General features: G+C 32.1%; 1 protein-coding gene across 1 annotated transcript; it reads left to right on the top strand.

Moving 5' to 3' along the window:
* Positions 1 to 3,672: 3,672 nt before the first annotated feature.
* Positions 3,673 to 16,312, top strand: LOC123557708 (uncharacterized). The gene is made up of 2 exons (XM_045349343.2): positions 3,673 to 4,879; positions 14,042 to 16,312. The coding sequence occupies exon 2, from the start codon at positions 14,082 to 14,084 to the stop codon at positions 16,221 to 16,223; it is 2,142 nt and encodes a 713-aa protein (XP_045205278.2). The 5' UTR covers positions 3,673 to 4,879; positions 14,042 to 14,081; the 3' UTR covers positions 16,224 to 16,312.

The raw sequence follows: 16,312 nt of genomic DNA, 5'->3' as shown, positions 1-16,312 counted from the left end.
TGTTTAATTTCATATCTTATCATGACAGGAAATTTATTCATGTCCTTCAAAATACAACTTTGGTTTAGAGATTATTTTGATCATGTGATTCCCCACAGTGGAATGGCAACTCATGCAGCATCATAGGTACCACAATTTGAAAACACGTAACTTTTAGACGTTAGTTCAATTTAGTAATACTTTACAAATTTTAGTCCGTTAAATGTATTCTACTTTCGAAACACACTGGACGCTAAGTATTCTTCAATGTTATCCAGCTGTCTTTCTTCTTACCTAAAACTGGCGAGGAAAGTTTCACTATAAGATGTTTCAATTTTCTTAAGTCAATGCATATGATTACAGTTTCCTTCTTTTTCAAGTTTGTTTAAAATTTCACACAAGAACAACTCTGAAAGCACTGTTTAATTTTTCTTTTTCTGCTTTATAGTGTAAAAGCAAACTACTTTTTCAACTTTTTTGTCTTTTCAGGCGTTATGCAATAAACTGTGTTAAAGTTAAAACAATTAATGAAAACAACAAAATAAAAGCACTTCGGAAGAGCACATCGTTTTCATATAAACAGTTATAGATTCTTATAAGTCCTTCCCAGAATGATTTTAATTTATTGGTTTGTCCCACGGAACCGAAATTTGCATGGCTTGTCAAAAGTTGCAAGTTTGGTTTAAATTGCACATCCAATATTGCTATTTCTCTTTCCAACTCCATTGCTGCTTCTTCAAACAATATTTTGTCTTTTTTTAATTTCTGCAAACTTATATACAATTTTCCGACCAGACCTTGTGCTTTTAAGTCGCCAGTTTCAGCAATACTGTCATTTATTCTTTCCTCTAACTCGGAACACTTTTTCAATTCAGAATTCACTAGAAGTTGATTTCTGTTGCCAATATCTCGGATAGTTTGTAATGTTTCATTTTCATATTTGTCTAGCTTATCATCAATATTTGCACGGAATGTTCGCACTTGCCTGTATGCCTCAGATTTGCATTTCTCATTAATTTCAATATTTGCCTTGGTTCTCTCTTCTATTTTCGTCTGTTTCCTCAATAAAGCCTGAAGTTCTGATTTGACAAGCTTAAATTCTTTAACCTTTCCAATCTCGAGACCAGGGAGAAATATCACGTCATTGCAATTTCGATGAGTAAGAGCCATACATGTTCCACATCCAACATAACGATGGTTTTCACAATAAAATTCGTTAAATTCAGCACTATGAAGACTACAGTGTTCATCTATTAGGTCTTTTTCTTCAGTCATGATTATTCATCTCAGTCCAACGAGTGAAAATCTTCAATGAATTTAATATATTAACTTAATGCTCAATTAGATGTATGATCTTCTTCAAACTAGATAACCGACAATTCAGATTTTATCAATGCTTGTCGTGTTAAGATTAGTTATCATCCCACTCAAAGCAATGTGATATCTATTAAATATTTAAACAAAAAAGTATGAGATCAATGGAAAGTTATCGAACTTTGCAGCACACTAATGGTGATATTATTATTAAGAGAATTACAGACTTAAATGAAACAAAGGCAACGGTATGATTTACTTAAGAAATAAATCTCGACTTAGTACTGTTCATTTGAGTATATATTTTTTCACGTTTAAGCAAATTTGGTAGAACATCTGATATTTGTATACAACTTGTGGATGTTTCTCAGCGAAATAAACAAAAGAAACATTCCAAATTCATACTCTTTAAATCTTCTTAGGTTAGTACTAAAAGCAGATTTTTGTTTCAAGTGCCATTTTCAGTAGTTTTACAAAGGTGCTTATCAATTGACCATTTCAACAGCAACAGAGATTTAAATTTATAACTAAATGATAATTTGATAACTGATTATTAAGTATTTTCAGAGCAAATGTAATATTGATAATTTTATTAGCAGCTTTTTCTGTTAATCAAATGAAATTTTGAACTTATTTCATATAAATGAAGGTAATTTTAAAAGTTTACATTTTTAATGATCCAGTAAAATATCCCATTAATTAGAGACTTATCCTAAGCCTTATTTACACAGGGGAAACAAAATGTTTATAGAGGGAAATTGTTGAGTGAACACCATTTGTCAATCCGATGCCTGTCCATGTTATATCAATGTAATGGAAAAGTAATCTTTCTATGTTTCCTGCTATACAGAATAACAAAGGCATGCGTCTTACAATACTGAAATTATTTTCTTTGATGTCCTCTTATTTCTAGATATTTTCCCAGACTTTGATGCATAATCTATATGTAGAAAAAATGTTCTCCTTTCAACAGTAGCTGTCTCAACATATTTTACCTAATGAAACTCCGTGGATTTAACGTACTAAAATCGTCTGTTTGTTGAAAAATTCCGTTACTAAAATTGTCACACTTTCCGCATTGTTCTTTACATGTTTTTCTTTTCACATTACTGACCACTGTAGTAACTATGCATGTTTTTAACATGTTTAATGCCTTTAGGTAAACTGTGCATGGTTTGCAGGTGGTAGTAGACACTAAGTCACCTAAGCCTGCACATCCTTTTAGCGGAGTTGTCTCCATCTTTCTAAATATTTTATCCAGGATATTTTTTTCTGGTTCAAAAAACTCTTTTTCATAAAAAGATACATTATTCTTTTTCCAGAATGTGCACTTTAATGCAGTTAAAGATGTTTTTCACAATTATTTCTACCGGACAGAATTGTTTGTAACTTTGCATATTTATAGACTGAGATATGACAATTTAAAATAAAAAATAAAAATGAAAGGTACCATTGCTTCTTTTTTCAATATTCAAAGTTTATTAAGAACACCAAATCGGTATTTTTGTCTGAAGAAACAATACATACATGTCAGAATGAAACTACTGCAAACAACTATTTATTCAAAGTTTCACTCTGATGTTACTGCTTATGCATCACAATTAATGAAACCACTATAACTATGCATAAATTGTCAACATATAGATATATTAACTCAGAAGAATTACTCTTGACAGATGTCGAAAGTATCTGAAACTGAGAAAAAACCCGGAATATTTCTTAATGATATGAAAAATCTAGCGGACAGAATTTTACCAAATTTTATATTATGTAAGCTAGAACTAAGACAAAAAATCTAAACCAAAATAATAATAGCAATAGTGCTTGTTTTCAAGAAAAATTAAAAAATATTCACTCCACCCACAAAAGTATTTTTCATTACCCCACCCACCTAAAAAATTATGAACATTTTTTTTCTTACAAAACAAATTGCACACTGTTATTATCAGTTTCTTAACCAGTTTTCTTACTCACATGCGGAATAATGCTCCTTTAAGGTTGCATGCCTCTAGGTCAAATACTTTTTAGATACGTGCTACATAAGCTTTCACATGCCATTTACGTATATATTTGACAACGTCAAGGGACATAAACCTGTTTTTACTGAGTGAAACCTCAAATAAAAGCACTGGTGCACAACTTCGCATGCTGAATTTAATTCTTGTATGGTTTCATGACTCTTGGCGCATATACTATTGAGGTACATGCGACACAAATGTTTAGACCCTTTATGTACAATTTGACTGTCAAGGGCCATAACTCTGGTCTTACTACATGAAATGCGGGATGGGGCACAAAAAGTATTACAACAGTTTTAGGAAGTCACATTTGAACTTGAAGGAGATAGATCTACGTTAAGATTTTCTGGAAGTCGGCTGCATCATTACTGGACGAAATAGTTTACTTTCAAATTGGCTGTCCACAATGTATTCGATTCGAGCACTTCCTACGACTACTCCTCCAATAAATCACCATCACTTTTAAAGGTAAAATATGGATGCACGACCTATATTGTCAGTACATACGATATTTTTGGCGCGAGTGCGCTGCATATGCGACAATTATGCACTTTCGGCGGCGAATCCTGAACTTTACAGTGGTTATCGCTTGCTGTGCGATTGAGCTGCGCACAAAATATTGTGATAAACTCCTTTAAGTACACATACGTCTGAATTTCATAGTTTCTACTTGAAGTTTGTTTTTTAGTTCCTTAATTTTTAGTACATCAATGTTATTGTGAAATGTTATGTATTTCTACTACAATAACTGATTTTCTATTCATTAAACAAAGTGAAATATTTTATAACACATGTGATTTTTAGACACTTATACAGTTTCAACACAATAAGCGACAAGTGATACGATTTTAGCATTAGTCTCCATAAAACACTTGTGATAGATGCATATATATAGGAAGGTTACATCATATGGAACAAATATTTGCGAGTTTAAACTGGCCGACATGAACATTATTGATTAAATATTTGTTATCTTTACACTCTTTGCCATACATGATATTTAAGACGTCGGAAAGTACCTGTGATCGACCTCGTATTTTATTGGGAACACCACAGAGTCGTCGGATGTGGATTATGTATGACACTTAAATGAAGTAAACAACGTTACTTTTCCCATGCATCTTGATATTATAAAAGAGTTATGGATTCTAACAAGTGAAATCAAAACTTAAAACCTTATCTAGAAAACAAACAAACTTAGAAATGAGACTCAAAAATATAAAGAAACTAAGCGTATTGTAAAGATTTTGTAAATATATTAAAAACAAATTGGATAAACTTCACAAGACGTCTAATGTAGTATGGATCAAACTCACGAGTTACTTATTACTGAAATGACAATATCTTTTGAGACTGAGAAGTTAGTAACTGATAAAATGCTGAAATAAACAAAAAAAATCAGAAAAAGCGTTTATTGGAATTAAAAGAAAATTAAAGATATGTTAGATTTAAGTAAAGCAACGCTTGATGCGTTCTACAGAAACAAGAGATAAGACATGTGTGACATTCCATGAAGGCATTTCTGGTTCTTACCAGAGTGTAGCTTAATGAATAATCTAAAGTAATATGTAAGTATAAATTCCCCATATACCATGATCAATGCTCATTATTCTGTTTTGTTAAAGTCAATGGTGTATTTACCGTTATAGTTTGTTTACTGAAAAAAAAACCTTCTTGTACATCAATTTCGTGCTAATTCAACATGTACCGTTTTAGTACGAGGGCCAATAAGGTCTACCATGCATCCCCCCTAGACTTTTTTCATAGGTACCAAATTGTTCGACAGGACCAACACTTTCGAAATAAAAAATATGTTCCTATGAAAAAACTCTTTTGAATTATATAAGATTTCACTGTTTCCATAGCAACCGTTCATTTTTGAAAAGGACGACCATATAGATGATAATCAGTCACATCTTGGTCAGTTTTGGTGATAAAGCAATAAAAATGGTGTCAATATGGAGCTAGAATATTGGCCTTTAACTGGCAGCATTTTAATGTTAATTAACTAATTTGCATATTCATGAATATTAATGAGTATATTAAAAAAGAACAAAATGTTTTTTTTTTTAAAATAACATTTTCTAAGTTTCAAATCAATTTAAATGTACCAGTCAACATTGTTCTGGTCTTAATGTCTCTCAGTGTTTTGCAATATATTATTTTGTTACTCTTATGGCACTTTTGTTTACTAAAAACTGGACGTGCTGAGCTAATTTGCATACAATGAACCAGTGTCACAAACAACGAATAAAATTCTGAAACCTCTAGAATTGAATAAAATGATATAATGAATTGTTATCAATTTTTTTGTGGTCTTTAATGTTTACAGACATAGATTTAACACTTTATTAAAGGAAGAATAAAAATGTAACATACATTACACATGTTACGTTACCATTTCAACAACCTTGTTGTATTGCATCAATTATTAAGAAAATATTCCAGAAACATAATTAATATTACTTATTGTGTACTATAATAATACAATATACTTCTTTACATGTCAGACAGTGTGATATTTTCCGTTACACACTTTAAAATACGTTACCACTACCATTGCTTTTTAAAAAGATATTTAAGAAGTCGAAGCACATATTGTCGCAAACTGATTTATTTAAACTGTTAGCTGTTAGTTTTAAGAAGGTTTTCTTCTGTTATTTCAGAAATTGCCTACAATATATATTGCACCATCCATGTAACTATAATTTTAGATGGAATTTCAATAAAACATGCAATTATATCCATCTGTGCATCCCCACTATTATGGTCATACAGCTGATATTTTCAGTATTTCTGTGAGTAAAAGTCAAGTTTTATAAAAAGTACTTTTTGAATTTTAGAAAAAATAGCATTATAAGAACATATACAAAATTAATCCTAGCTTTGTAGGATGAATCAGAGTGTCCTGCGACAGATATCTGGATGAGGCCTTTGCTGTCCATGACGATTCAATAAAGACATCGTGTCTAAAGTCAGCTTAGTAGAAGTAGACTTACACGTGTACAATGCTGAGAACTTGCCTGCAGAGAACTGAGTAGTTCCGGTACAGAATCCATGGACACTTGTTAGATTAACTGCTCAACATTACATGACTGAATTTCTGTTGCAAAGCGGTGCTAAACCAAAACTAATAAACAAAAGAAAATATGCTGGTATTTGAAGTAAAAACTTTAGATTTGAAACTAAAACCAGCTGGACAAAACTGTTTTAGTGATACCAAATCAAGATATAAGAAATATATAAAACTTTATAAATATGAAATAAAGAAGTATGTTGTAGTCGTTTTGAAACATTTACAAGAATGACACAATGTACAAAATATTTTTTGGTATCTAAAATTGTACAGACAATTTATTTATTTATTTGGGTTTTACGGCGCACCAACACAGTATAGGTTATATGGCGCCAAACAGGACTACAAATTTTGGTTCCACATCTCATTTACATCGAAATAAAAACATGAGGTATGGAACCAAAATTTGCATACCTGCTGGAATCACAGAGTTACTGCAAAACCAAATGTTAAGACCATATTAGTCGCCTCTTACGATCATGCAAGGGTAAGGCAGTGGTTCCAATTCTTTTTATACAGAGATCGTCCCAGAACCATATGGGGCTTGTACAGACAAGGACTAAATTGTATTATGTGGTGGACTATTCCTGGATATACCGGAACATTAAGAGAAACACTACTAAGAGTAACTATGCATCAATCATAACAAATAAAGTTTGATTATCAATTAAGTTACATACCAAAGGTTATGACAAAGACATGACCTCTCTTTGTCAAAAGTTCAAACTGTAGCAAGAAACTCGAGAGTATGATACAAATTACTTCAAAATCAAAGTGTAATCAAATGTCATTCATAAAATCTAAAGTGATTTTTGAGAGCCTATGATCTTCTTTTGTCATTTGCTTTCTAATTTATAAATAGTATGCTATAAAGCAACATATTATTCATAACAGATAACCAACAAGAGAGCAAATATGCTATATTAAGTAACATTAATTTAAAAGTGAAAACATCGCAAGTAACATCTCAATCAGGACGTGCAGAATTTTATTCTTGTAACACTGCTACCTCATACTGTGTGCATTTCATATTTTTCATATTTTTCAGACATTGCATCTGATTTTAAGTTCAAATTTTAAGTAATCCATAAATTATTTTCTATAACAGAACACTGTTTAAGCTAGTGCTATAGTGGGTGTGAGGACAGTTTCATATTTCACTACATCTAACGAACAGACATAATAAAATCAAATCAGCTGTTATTTTGCTTGATTGTGTTGTTTTACTTCCAAAGGTTGATCTTGCAAAAAAAAATGCTATCCCTTAAAAAGTCTTTAAGTGCCATGTGATGGTTGTAAAAAGTCTCCTCGTACTCGCTTTCAGTGTTGTTAGATTTCCTGGTCCTTTTGGACCATACTTACTAAAATAGAATTCCTCTTAAGCTAGTGCTAGGGGGCGTAAGGTGCTTTTCACACTTCATAACCTCTCATAAACAGCCATGATCCAACTGAGTTTGCTATTTATTTACTTGGTTGCGATATTTGCTTCAAAAAGATCTTCTTAAAGTCTATTGCAAAATGTTTTCAGCAACTCTGAAGTGCCGTTCATAAATCACTCAGTATCTTTCTAGCAGTTTTAAATAGCATTATGTGATTGTTTTCCTAACAATTTTGGTGTTCAAACACTTAATATCATTAACATTCTTTACTGCTTTTTCCAGTTTTATAAGTTTAAATCTAAAGATTACTTAAAGTACCTGAAATTTCATTTTGTGTTTTAGTTTTTGTTCAGTGCAGCTTTTCAACAGTGATTATTTCATCAGTAAGCCCACGAATATCTCAATACAATGCACGTGTTTCTGAAACTAAAAAGATGTTTTATTTCTCACGTAAATAACTGCATAGATGCATTTCACAATAACACAAAACGAGATAAATATTCCATTAAAACATTTTCCATGAAAGGCAACCCCAAATTGTAACCCTATTATCAGTGAATGGATGTAACAAAGGATGTATACATTATTAATTTATACAGAATATATACATAAAAATATATAATCAATGTAAAATGTAATTATTGACAACAATATTGAAACCATCAAATAAAATAATAACATATTTTAGAAACAGATATTAGTATTATCAAACTGATAGATGCATCAATTCAAAATGAAAAAGGAACATTAAATGTGTTATGAATGTTTCAGATGATTTCTGTTGACAAAAGTGAAGAAAGAATATCAGAATTAATACTATAAAGTTTTAACAAATCCATGATATCATAATATTGAAAACAATGGTTCAGATTTCTTCCTACATATTTCTAAATACAGCAAAATACAGTGGTAACGTATTTTAAAGCGCATTTATGGAAAAAATCTCATTGCTTGGGAAGTATGGAGCTGTACTATTTTGTAAAGTATTTAATAACTTGATAACTAAATTGTCACGTAACACAACAAACACGGCACGACACGAACACGACACGAAACGAGTCTGAACGTTTTTGATATTTATTTGCACAATGGAATATTTCGTACATACTTTCATAATTCATTTCGTAACTTCTTAAGCCTTAACAATTGTCATATCTAAAGCCTAACTTAATATCCGCGAGACCCATTCCTAGGTCTCATGCACCTGGTCTCTTCTAGACCCTTCTGCCTCGAGATATCTTAGACATCATTATATAGTCGTTCTGTAACATTATACATATGTACTGTCTGACAATTTGACGTATAAAACGTGTGGGTTTGATATAATAAACAATTACAAACATGCATCATATATCAACTTGACAGGTGTGTAGCTGGTGTACTGTCTAACCCAACTGATTATTTTACACCCGTTACCCACCGAAAGAAAAAATTTGAATTGCAAATTTAAATTTTTCAGACTTGAAGTACTATCTATCGCCTTACAATATGACATGTAGAATGATATTTAATATGATCAAGAACATTAGAATACAATCTGAAGGAATGCTATTAAAGAACAGTGTTAAAGAAAAAATCTTAAGTCATTTATGCAATTAATGTAAACAAGAACAAAGGAGAATAGTATTTAGAACTAAACAATTTTCACATTTCATAGAAAGTCTTTTTATTTTTTTCATTTTATATCGGCCTTTGTAGTGGCACTTCTCCTTTCTTCCTCCAAGACTTTTTCTTTAACCCGTGTTACATCCATGTTTCACAAAACCAATATCTGTAAAATAAAGCAAAACACAGGTGAGCATCTTTTAGAATATATGCTATATAAGAGTTAGGAAAAAGATAACAATTTCGTTTAATAACATTGCTAAATTGCCTGTAATTATTGTCGCGTGTATAGAAATTTGTCATGATACTTAAATTTCACTTATTTATACAAAGATTTTAATCAGCACATTCATCTTACTTTTGAATATTTTGATATTTGCTACAGATCTTAAATAAATAGTAAAATCGATATGTAATGACCAAAATGTATTAATTATGTATTGATAAGTAGAAAGAAAGGAAAGATAATTAGTTGTTTTTCAAGTGTTCTGCAATTCTCCAGCTGGACCATTTTCTTCGCCAAACTCCACAGGCTTCCCAGCATTTTCAATCCACTTCGCCATTGTCGCTTGGTTGCGCCATCTTTCTACACATTTGTTCTTTGGTTCCGACATTCTTATACAGCATAACGCATCACCATCAATCTCTGTAGCTAAGAATCTCCCGTCATAGGCCATAACGTTGTACCGCACTCTCCAAGTTTATGATGTTCATCAATCTAACTTCATTTGCTAACTTCTGAAATGTTCTAGATTTCTCCAAGTTATAATATTATTGTTTCATTAACGCAATGTCCAATATTTCAGATGACCACCAAAAATACACTTCATGTAATAATGTCATAAAGCAGATAAATATGTTGTTTCCCATTTGTCATAAATGACAGATAAAATCAAAACTGCATGTTTACAAATTGTCATAATACACAATGCAAATGTCATCATTTTGCTTTGACAGGTACTTCCCAATATGTAACCGTTACATGTAATGAGTCTCCCTTTGGCAATTATATAATGACAGTCCACAATATGACAAGACTTATAATGTTGACTTGGAATACACCTTTTCCCATGTTAATTTGACAGTTTGTTGGTATTTTATTTCGGACAGTTCGTATTTTATTCAAGGCAGTTCGTTCGTACTTTCTTTTCATAAGTGGTATCTGTACTTCGAATAAACCGTTATGTTACCGAAAACCTTACTTCTTTGTACTTTGTTTTGCAAGCTATGTCCTACGTTTTACATTATTCGAAAAATAAAGATATCAGCCAAAATATGTTTCTAACAAAAAGCAAAACATGTTCTCAACATAAAAATATACTTCTTTAAAAATGTATAAGATAGCTATAAAATTCTACAAAATAAAGCATTTAGTCATTTCCGAATACAAACAGACATACATACAAAACCAACACCAATATATAAACAGAATAACTGGTAATAATTTCTTCCATGATTATATTTACACAATGTAACCTTTCTACATGATTCAACAGAAATATTATGTCGTCCGCGAGAAAATATAAATTTTTCCGACAAAATACCCTGCAAAAACTTGAAAGGGTAACCTAAAAGTAACAGCACGTTCGACTGTTTTTGCAACTCTGACAAAAAATACTACATCAGGTCTCATAAAACAAAAGCTATCGCGCTTAAAATATCCGGTACACACATGTACCTCATAATGCAATATATGCATCGATTTCACGCTATGATAGTAAGACTCCGACTAAAAATTTCGGAAGACAGTATCTGTGTCTGTATAATAGTATACATCTTACAAAACAACTGGGATCACAACTTCCAGTCTCACAAAGACAATATTTAGACACTCACAATATATATAAATTCAACCTTACCGGAATCCACATGTTCCAGCGTCAATATCAAGTCATATTTGCATAATAAACATATTCTTGTGCCATATCAGGCTTCAAAATATTTCCAGCACAACAGACCAACCTTATAATTTACTGAGACCTGAAGTAACCATATGGTTAGAAAGATAACCATGTACAAATTTATTCAGCAATGACACTTTAACCCAACAATACATTCTCGTGCATAAAACATCTTAAGCACAATTTCCACGTATTTAACTAGTCTTCAGCCGTTCCTTGTATTTTCACATATATTCGTGATGAAATATTACCCATAACCTCAACAGAAACTATTTACAACTCATTTTGCGCATATCTATGACTATACACAAGTTTCATAGGACAATCCATCTTCCTTCATTTAAACAATTTGTCAATGCGGGAATGCTCAAAACTGTTTAAATGTGGCCATAAGGGAAACAAATATCATATGGAACAAGTAAAATAAACATAATATGACAAGTAAAATTTTCGAAAAACAAATATTTTCACATTTGTATTTCTTAATTCAGTCTCTTGAGTATTTTCCTCAATGCATTGTTTCTTATTGTTTTTACGTTGTTTTTTCTATTATTTTACAATTTTTTTTTTAGAATTTTGCATATTATGAGTTAGGTTTTATCATTTTATAAATTTAAATTTCTTTTCGTGTCCAACAATTAATCTAAAAATGAATTTATCTTGAAATTTTGTTCAAAAATAGAAATAAAAATTTAATAAAAGAAAAGACTAGCTTGCAAAATTGCACTAGAAGATAGGTAAAATGGCAACTCACAGTTTCTCTTCTTTCGTCTTGGCAGCGTGTCGTTGTTGGCAGTAGTACTTCGCTTGGTATTGTCGCAACAACCCATCTTGAAATTCGACATCCTGTCTGCGGCTCCAAAAATTGAAAGAGATTGTGTCACGTAACACAACAAACACGGCACGACACGAACACGACACGAAACGAGTCTGAACGTTTTTGATATTTATTTGCACAATGGAATATTTCGTACATACTTTCATAATTCATTTCGTAACTTCTTAAGCCTTAACAATTGTCATATCTAAAGCCTAACTTAATATCCGCGAAACCCATTCCTAGGTCTCATGCACCTGGTCTCTTCTAGACCCTTCTGCCTCGAGATATCTTAGACATCATTATATAGTCGTTCTGTAACATTATACATATGTACTGTCTGACAATTTGACGTATAAAACGTGTGGGTTTGATATAATAAACAATTACAAACATGCATCATATATCAATTTGACAGGTGTGTAGCTGGTGTACTGTCTAACCCAACTGATTATTTTACAAAATATTCTTCTACTGTTTTCTGAGAAAATAATGATACAGTAAAACAAGATTACTGGAATGGTAACGTTACATATGTAAAGTATGTTAAAAACAGATTTCTCCTTCAAGTAAGTATTTACATTATATTTTCATGTGCTTTAGAACAAATAACACAAGTTAATTGATCACAGTTTAGTTTATTATGTTTTCAGAGATGTTTATTTACATAATATTTACCTTCACAGTAATAAAATACTGTTCTAGAAAACACTGAGAGACATAAAGACCAGATCAAAACTGCCTGATCTATATTTTCTGAATAATTTATGTAACAAAACAAGGTTATTGAAATGGTAACGTAACATGTGTAAAGTATGTTACATACTGATTCCTCCTTCAAAAAGTTGTTCAGACTTCATTTCCAAACAATATAGCACACGAAATTGTTATTTCATTGATAACATTTAATTATACCATTTTATCAAATTTTAGTGGTATCTTGTTTCCTGAGATGTTGGTTGTGGTTATCGTTAATTTTATGCAAATTAGCTAAACATACCTATTTTGGAGTAAAAAAGTTACCATCAGTGTTACAAAATACTATTTAAGAAAACACTGAGAGACTTTCAGAACAAATCAAAATTGTTTGGTACATTTCAATTGATTTAAAACTTAAAAACTATCATTTTCTAATAAAATTTGTCATTTTGTAACATTCTCATTAATATTCATGAATATGCAAATTAGTTAATTAACATAAAAATGTTGCTATTCAACGGCCAATGTATAAGCTCCATTTTGACAATATTTTTATTGTTTTATCACCAAATCTGAACAAGATATGACTGATTATCCTCCATATGGACGTATTTTCCAAAAAATGAACGGTTGCCATGAAAACCGTGAAATCTTATATAGTTCAAAAGAGGTTTTTCATGGAAACATTTTTTATTTCGAAAGGGTTGGTCCTGCCGAACAATTTGTACCTATGAAAAAAGTCTAGTGGGGATGCATGGTAGACCTTATTGGCCACCACCTATTTAGTTATTATAACTTTTCATCTATCGTTTTGTTAGAGTTACTGTGGTTCGGTTAGAAATAAAACAACAACAAACAGGCAAGTGCCCTTGTACATCTGCAGGCTGGGACGGATACATCCATTTATGAATTGCAACCTTTTCGGGGAGACACATATTGTATCTGAAGACGGGTTACTATATTACAGTAATGACTCGTTCAACTGTTGTTATAATTTGTTATAAAGGAATGCATAAGTAGCACTTACTTTTGATAAGTAGTAATCTTTTTATGATACTTTGTACCCCTTGCTCCTCGACAGTATTTTTTGCCGGCTATATGATAGAAATAGTTCTGATATATGATTTGTATCTATTTAATTGGGGTACACAAAATTATGCATTCTCTGATATATTGATTTGTATTTTGTTTTAATTGGGGTACATAGAAATATGCATATTCTCTTTCTGACAATTTGTTCTTTCTTCTTTTAGCAATTTGTGGCTTTGTCGAATTATAAGAAGTAGTACTAAGATGGAAGTTGGCGGTAGGTTATTGAATCGTACTCAAATAACATCTATTGACGAAGGTCATAAAAATTGTAACTTGGAGGAATCACAAGCTAGAAATAATGAATGGCAAGCAGATATTACAGATTCTGACACTGGTATATTAAAGGACATATTTGATGGGCCCTGTCCAAGACATAGCACTAAAAAGTGTGAATTCTATTGCGAATGTCACGATGTTATTTGCTGTGGGACATGCGTGATGTTACTTCATAGAACTTGTGAGAAAACTGTTCACCTACCTAAAGAAACCGAAAATGCAAACGCTGCTTTTTCAGAGTCAAATACGTTCCTCCAAGATATTTTAAACAAAATTAGCAAAAGAAAGCAGGCTTTGGAGATCTTATCTAAAGAAAATACAGAAATACAGACAGACGTTGAAACGGATGTCAAAGATTTCAGGCAAACGATTGATTGCCATTTAGATAGCAAAACATCTGAACAAGCAGCAAACATTGACAAACAATATGAGCTTAATCGGCAAAATTATGAAACGATTCTAAAAAAGAATACAAATCTTAAGGTACATCTTAAGGCGGAGCTCAATGACATTGGCTATTTCATATCGAAACAACAACCAGCTAGAGCCTATCTGAAACTTGAAACTGTTAAACTGGATGAAATGAAAGCAAAAGCAAAAGACTTAGATGAACTGCAGCCCAAAGGCAAGACTTCTCTAAAATTTGCATTTAAACCAGGATATATTATTCAAAGTTCTTTTAAGAAAACAGAAGAGTTTGGCACTGTTTCTAGTACAGGCCCATCACAAATTGAATGTCGTTTTTCGATTTCAAAAGCTAAAGAGTGCTGCCTCAATATTATGAGAAATCATGCAAGTATTATCAAAATATTATTTATTATCTGTTTTTTGGTGATTTTACAAGAGCTCATGTTGTCTGTTCCCAAGGGCCAAGACAGAGTTTTGAAATCAGTGTACATTCCTGCTGAATGGTTGATACAATCAAGTTTCTCTGGCTTACAATTGTTTGTTTCAAGTATCTATTTTGGTTTGGTTGATCTTCCTTCTGTCGTATTTTCTGGTTGTATGACACTAGTTTCTGAGATGTCTTCCGGCGTTGTTTCGCTTATCGACAGCATATATTCTGGTTTCGTTTGGCTTATTTACAGCGCATACTCTATGTTTGCCTGGTTTATGTACAGCTTATATTCCAGTTTTGTCTGGCTTATATGCAGCATATATTCTGGTTTTGTCTGGCTTATTTACAGCGTGTACTCTGGGTTTGCCTGGCTTATGTACAACATATATTCTGGTTTTGTATGGCTCATATACAGTGTATACTCTGGGTTTGCCTGGCTTATGTTCAGCTTATATTCCAGTTTTGTCTGGCTTATATGCAGCATATATTCTGGTTTTGTCTGGCTTATTTACAGCGTGTACTCTGGGTTTGCCTGGCTTATGCACAACATATATTCTGGTTTTGTATGGCTCATTTACAATGTATACTCTGGGTTTGCCTGGCTTATGTTCAGCTTATATTCCAGTTTTGTCTGGCTTATATGCAGCATATATTCTGGTTTTGTCTGGCTTATTTACAGCGTGTACTCTTGGTTTGCCTGGCTTATGTATAACATATATTCTGGTTTTGTATGGCTCATTTACAATGTATACTCTGGGTTTGCCTGGCTTATGTTCAGTTTATATTTCAGTTTTGTCTGGCTTATATGCAGCGTATATTCTGGTTTTGTCTGGCTTATTTACAGCGTGTACTCTGGGTTTGCCTGGCTAATGTACAACATATATTCTGGTTTTGTATGGCTCATTTACAATGTATACTCTGGGTTTGCCTGGCTTATGTTCAGCTTATATTCCAGTTTTGTCTGGCTTATATGCAGCATATATTCTGGTTTTGTCTGGCTTATTTACAGCGTGTACTCTGGGTTTGCCTGGCTTATGCACAACATATATTCTGGTTTTGTATGGCTCATTTACAATGTATACTCTGGGTTTGCCTGGCTTATGTTCAGCTTATATTCCAGTTTTGTCTGGCTTATATACATCATATATTCTGGTTTTGTCTGGCTTATTCACAGCGTGTACTCTGGGTTTGCCTGGTTTATGTACAGCATATATTTTGGTTTTGTCTGACTTATTTGCTGCATATATTTTGATTTGTTTGGCGTATTTACAGCGTGTACTGTGGTTATGTTCTCCTTATTTACAGTATAATTTTTCGA

The sequence above is a fragment of the Mercenaria mercenaria genome, chromosome 5 (genome assembly GCF_021730395.1).
Source record: "Mercenaria mercenaria strain notata chromosome 5, MADL_Memer_1, whole genome shotgun sequence".
Classification (NCBI taxonomy): domain Eukaryota; kingdom Metazoa; phylum Mollusca; class Bivalvia; order Venerida; family Veneridae; genus Mercenaria; species Mercenaria mercenaria.
This window is presented reverse-complemented; position numbering and strand designations above follow the sequence as displayed.

Bases quoted from the DNA above. Each gene is read 5' to 3' on its own strand.
- LOC123557708 (XM_045349343.2), top strand. From the start codon at position 14,082: ATGGAAGTTGGCGGTAGGTTATTGAATCGTACTCAAATAACATCTATT.